Source organism: Trachurus trachurus, assembly GCF_905171665.1.
Source record: "Trachurus trachurus genome assembly, chromosome: 21".
In the NCBI taxonomy this organism is placed as follows: Eukaryota; Metazoa; Chordata; class Actinopteri; order Carangiformes; family Carangidae; genus Trachurus; species Trachurus trachurus.
The window spans coordinates 28,391,635-28,397,373 of NC_139899.1; the positions used below are offsets into that span (position 1 = coordinate 28,391,635).

The following is a 5,739-nucleotide window of genomic DNA, read 5'->3' on the forward strand; positions in this document are numbered from 1 at the left end:
AGCCTCATCCATAGCGTTGATGATACAGGAAGTTATGACACTTCCTCCGAGCAGTCGTTTCTTCAGGACAGGTTGGAAGCTGCAGTGACTCGGTATTGGAAAATGATCATCCGACCAGGCTAGCTAGTTAGCACAGTGGCACAGTGGTTAGCACTGTTGCCTCACAGCAAGAAGGTCCTGGGTTCGAATCCTCGGCCGCCCAGGTCCTTTCTGTGTGGAGTTTGCATGTTCTCCCCGTGTCTGCGTGGGTTTCCTCCGGGTGCTCCGGTTTCCCCCACCACTAAAAACATGGCAGCTAGCCTGATCCTCCAGTCAGCGCCCCTGACCAAAGGCACTGGCTGGCTGGCTCATAATCTGGAGTTGGTCCCCGGGCGCTGCACCGTGGCTGCCCACTGCTCCTCAGGGATGGGTTAAATGCAGAGAAAGAATTTCACTGTACTAGCTGTATATGTGACAAATAAAGTACCTTTACCTTTACTTTAGATGCTAAGCTAACTAGCTAGCCTTCTGACCACCGAAGATGCATAACATAACAACAACGCTAACGTATAACGGTATCAGTTTAACACATACTGTAGATTCAACTACCACGTAATTGGCAATTCTTGATTTTCTGTTGATATCCATCTTCTTTCATTGGCCTCCAAGTTTAATTGAGGTCATAAGAGTCTAAACAGTGATTTCACATAGTGGATTTACATATTAAATTACTATGGAAATTCATCTGTGTCTTTTTTTTCTCTAATCACTTTGTGTCTGTTGATAAAAGATTTCTCTTGGTTTACATTCATTGAGTTTTCTTTTGGCACATTAACAATCAATGTAGCCTATCATGGAGAACTAGGGTTATCAATACAATACAACAATTCCGTTTAAGCTGCACCTATTAATGATTTAACCTGATGTAGCCTACTATAGGAATATAAGATGTAGCTGTTGCATTAACCCTACTAATTCTATTGACACTGAATAAAGTCAAGTAAATGACGCCTCAGAGCAAAAACCTAAGAGTGGCATGAATATTTAGGGAGAGTAGGTATAGGACAAATTTAAAAAAAAAGTTAATGTTAACATGCTGCAATATATAGTAAGTAACTAATATGGTTTAATCCAAGGTTATGTGCCCCTTTTTAGGTTTAAAACTTGGATGATGCTGCCATCTGATGGTGACCAACGTGACCCTAAAGCCTACTAGAGGCTATAGAGGCTTTGACCCCAACATACAGTAGCTACTACAGTTTGTTCACCATGAGTTTAGGTTGGTGTGTGAATGTCAGTCCACTCAGTAATAAGTAACAGGAGGATTCATTTAAAAGAGAATCACTGGATTTTTATTTAAAATCTCGCTTTTACACATCGAGCGATCTAGTAGCAGGAATCCATGATGCGCCTCATGCTCTGGAACTTGCTGCTGCCGCTCATGCCCATGTCCCTGAAGCTCCTGTACTCGCCGGGCCTCAGGTACATCATCCTGCCCCTGTAGTTGGGCTGCTCGTACATCAGCCAGTGGCCGTCCATCACGTTGCAGGAGCCGCAGTCGTTCATGCGGTAACGGTCCTGCATGTTGTCGCAGTCGTCCATCAGCTCGTGCATCTGACCGCCGAAGTTCTCCCTCTCGTAGATCCTCATCCTGAACTGACCTCTGTGCTGTAGGGTGAAATGAGCATGATGAACATGAGTTGCAAGAAATCTTCTCTTTGAAAATATGAATCATCATATTCATATTTAAAGGTGCGATTGATTTCAAATTAAGAGTAAAATTGCAATACCATGGGGATATGACGGCTAGACCTGATGCAATCGCTCATGCCCATGCGCTGGTAGTCGGAGTACTCGCCCCTCCTCACAAAGTACTGGTTTCCCATGAAGTTAGTACGGTCGTAGACCATGAAGCAGCCGCTCTCGACCCTGCAGGAGTGGCACCTGCTCAGGTAGGAGGACATGTCAGGACAGTCGCTGCTGGTCTCATAGGAACGACCCTGGAAGTTCCTGTCCTCGTAGAAGATGATCTGAAGGAGGGGGGGGGGAGAAGAAAAGAAAATAGGAAAATATTATTCAGGGTATCACAGAATGTATAAAGTGTAAATTTCATATTTGATTAATGTAATGTTTGCATGCATTAAATGAGATTAAAATGAGAGGAGGCAGAAGCTGCACACACCTTGCCCATGGTCATGGCTACAGTTGAACTGTTTTGGCTCAAATTGACTGCACAATTTTCTCCATCACTCCCTGTTGCTTTTATACCTGACCTCGCCCTCAAAGGATACCATGACCCCATTGTTGAAACCCCCTGACAGAGCAACATGGAGCATGAGGCCCCCGCGTAGGGTTCAATTCAAAGTGACCTTCAAACAGATGATGATTTGCGATGGTTGCAGGTTGTGGGGAAGAGGCCCCGCGTGTTATTGTCGTTGAACAACAGAGAACGTGTTTTCCACAAACGTGCCCTCCTTTCAAGGCATTACCCTCATGTTTTTAATCAGTCGCAGAATAAACCAGAAAGATTAATGCATTTGAGCTAATAGCTTGTTACCATGATGCAACACAGAGGATTAAAGGTAGCAACAAACAGATGCATAATAGATCAACCAATATAGGAAATAAAACCCTCAGAATGAAAAAAAAAGGATTTAAAATTGCAATTATATGATGCAAAATATGTTGCTAATTTTTTAATATCTCCAAAGCAGAGAATCTGAATATATGTTTTAAGAATTAAAGGTTTTACATTTCTCAATTTTTTTCTACCTGTTTCAATCCAGTGCATCGTTGACAATGGATTTCATGGAAATGAAAACCTATACATGAGCATAATTTTTCATGTAATAACTCAGATATTGGATTTGATTATTAAGAATGAATCGGCTCATTTTTGTGATGTATATGTGATATTGTGACAAACAATGACTGACAAATATTTATTTGGGAATAATAAGAGGCAAGAAAGAAACACAATACAGTATCACTGCAAAAAAACAAAAAACAAAAGAAAACAAAAAACACTATAATATAAAACACACTATAATATAAAGGTAATTTCTCCTTAAATCTGGTGAATTGATTGGAAGCAATATCTGGTTCTTTTTAGTTCACATGTTAAGTTGATAATGAAGTCATGAATAACCCTTGACAGTATTTTTAAAAGTCATCCATTGATTTTACTTGACTTTTGACAATCCAATGAAATTTAATTGGATTAATTAATTAATAATCGAATCCCCAAAATTCAGTTTTTATGGTGATACTGGACATGGACTTAGGATGAAAAATAGCCTTTTTGGCTAACACTGGCACATTTACAGTAATATTTATTGATTTGTACCGTCTCAGTTCAATAAACTTGTAAATAAAATAAAATAAAATAAAAGCAATCAGTTAATGGATTTGATGTCTTGAAGGATCTTGAAGGCCAATAAAATGATTTAATTATAGAAGAACTGTTTGTTTTGAAGTTGTGTTGTGATCGTGACACAAATCTATACACAAGCAGAAGTGTCCAATATGTCAAAATATCTGATTTCTCATAACATAGACATTGATATGCTGATAAACCGCTTTATCTTGTGCATCACATGTCCTGCAAAAATGTATTTGCAGTTGCATATATACATGAGTTCTTGGGGACAGGGTTGATAAATCACATATGTGACCACTGAAAGCTCATATCCACCAAAAGTGTTACAAAAAAACAAAACGAACTGTGGTCAGAGAACCTTGTGAGAAACTCGTGTGATTCTGGACAGTTGTTATTGCTGCTCACTCGCTCTCTCAAGGCGTTCATCTCTGTGTCAGACCGTTTCTGCCCTCTAGTGTCAGAGAGCACAGGAGGCAGATTGAACCTCGTTCAGATCAAAATGCTGGTGACTTTCACGATGGCGTCCGTACAAAGTTGTGTGGTGGATTACGACCGTCTGTCTGTCTGGACTGCTGTGTTTATCGGCCACGTTCATCTGGCTCACGTTCAAGCTACAAACGGGTGAGACTGATGACTGAAGTTTGAGATAGGCTACTTCTGTGTTAACTGCTGGTAAATGTCTGTATGTGTGTGTGTGTGTGTGTGTGTGTGTGTGTGTGTGTGTGTGTGTGTGTGTGTGTGTGTGTGTTACTGCTCAACCTATACTGTATGACTTTATGTTTTATGTTCAGTGTCATATTGTGTGTTGCCCTGTAACTCTCGTTCTTTACATTGTTACCTCTCCTTTGTCAGATAGTCAGACTGTGATGTACAGTAACTATAGCTACAGTCTGAGATGTAAATCCAAGAAAACCGATACACACTCTGTACAGTTTATTCTCTTATTTTTATTTACTCATCTTAACAAATGTATTGTATTTTATTTGATGTTTGTATTTGATTTATGTGAAGCACTTCTTTTGTTAGTAGCTGCCCCCAAGCTCTGGAACAGCCTGCCACTACATATTAGACTTGCAGGATCAGTGGAGAGGTTCAAGTCCGCCTTAAAGACTTATCTTTTTTCCCTGGCTTTCGGATCATGATTGAATTGTTGTGTTCTCGTCATGGTTATGTGTACATATTTATACATGTACATAGCATTTGTATATTTCTGTATGTATATTGATATGCGTGTGTGAATTGTTATGTAATTTTTGTCTTTTTACTTCTGCGCTGTAAAGCACTTTGGCTGACCGTGACAGGTCTTTTAAACGTGCTATACAAATAAAGGTGAACTTGAACTTGAAAAGTCCTATTTAAATAAACTATTATTAATAATATTATATTAGAGTGTGATTCTATTCTTTTTTCCCTTTATTACCCCTCACCCCTCTCCCTTTTTATTTTATAATAATAATTTAATTCTTGAGAATTTACACGAGCTTCATAGTCTCGTATGTTATTTCTTGGCATCTTGTCAAACAACAAGTGGTTTTAAGTTATTGAGCGCTGCATTAATGATGTTTATTCTTCAATATCTCCACCGCGTTATCAGCTCAGTCCATGAAAGGTGAACAGATCCACTTGAATTGCGGACACACTTTTGTCTCCATTCAAACTCTAATCCTTATCTGAATCCATGCGGTGTCTGATGTCGAGCTGGAATGTGTGCGGCACATTCACGCATCACTCGTGGATTGTTGCTCCAACAACTGAATCTGCCAAATAGTAAAATGTTATGGTCGTCTGTGCTTCACTTTGTCTGCAGCTGCTGGATTGTGTGATATTCTATAATGATTATAATTCCTCCTTTATACCCACTGTTTTTATACCCAACGCTCAGAGCCACAATAAATATAGATATTATTTAAATAACCACTTATTTTAATACACTATCAGCTATATTTATATATTTCCATAGCATATATGTATATATTTTGATAGCAGCAACTATGACAAGTAGTGTACTATGCGTTTCTTTAAAAAAAAATCTATATTACAATAACTTTTTAAAGCAGTTAATTTACTTTAATCTTTAAAATATGAAATAATCATACAGTACAGTATGTGATTTGATATGCCTAAATAATATTTGTGAAAACATGAGGTTGAGAATGATGATAGGTGTTTTGTTTGAGGATTAAAAAACCAAGTGACAACAGTTTTCCTGGTGTCCAATGTGTATTCAAATCTTTCATTCAAATTTACACAACACACAAACGCAATTAAATCAACATTAAAAAAGAAAATTGTGTATGCCATGTTGAAAATGAGAAATGCTTTTATTTCTGAGGTTTGATTTATTTCTTTTTCAAACAGATTTCATGTTCTTTATGTAAAGT

General features: G+C 38.4%; 1 protein-coding gene across 1 annotated transcript; it reads right to left on the reverse strand.

Annotated features, from left to right (window-relative positions):
* Nucleotides 1–1,365: 1,365 nt before the first annotated feature.
* On the reverse strand, nucleotides 1,366–2,176 carry LOC311004819 (gamma-crystallin M3-like; the record flags this gene model as incomplete). The annotated part of the gene is made up of 3 exons (XM_083996988.1): nucleotides 1,366–1,647; nucleotides 1,770–2,009; nucleotides 2,162–2,176. 3 exons carry the CDS (start codon nucleotides 2,174–2,176, stop codon nucleotides 1,366–1,368), a joined length of 537 nt encoding a protein of 178 aa, XP_083853114.1.
* Nucleotides 2,177–5,739: the final 3,563 nt, after the last annotated feature.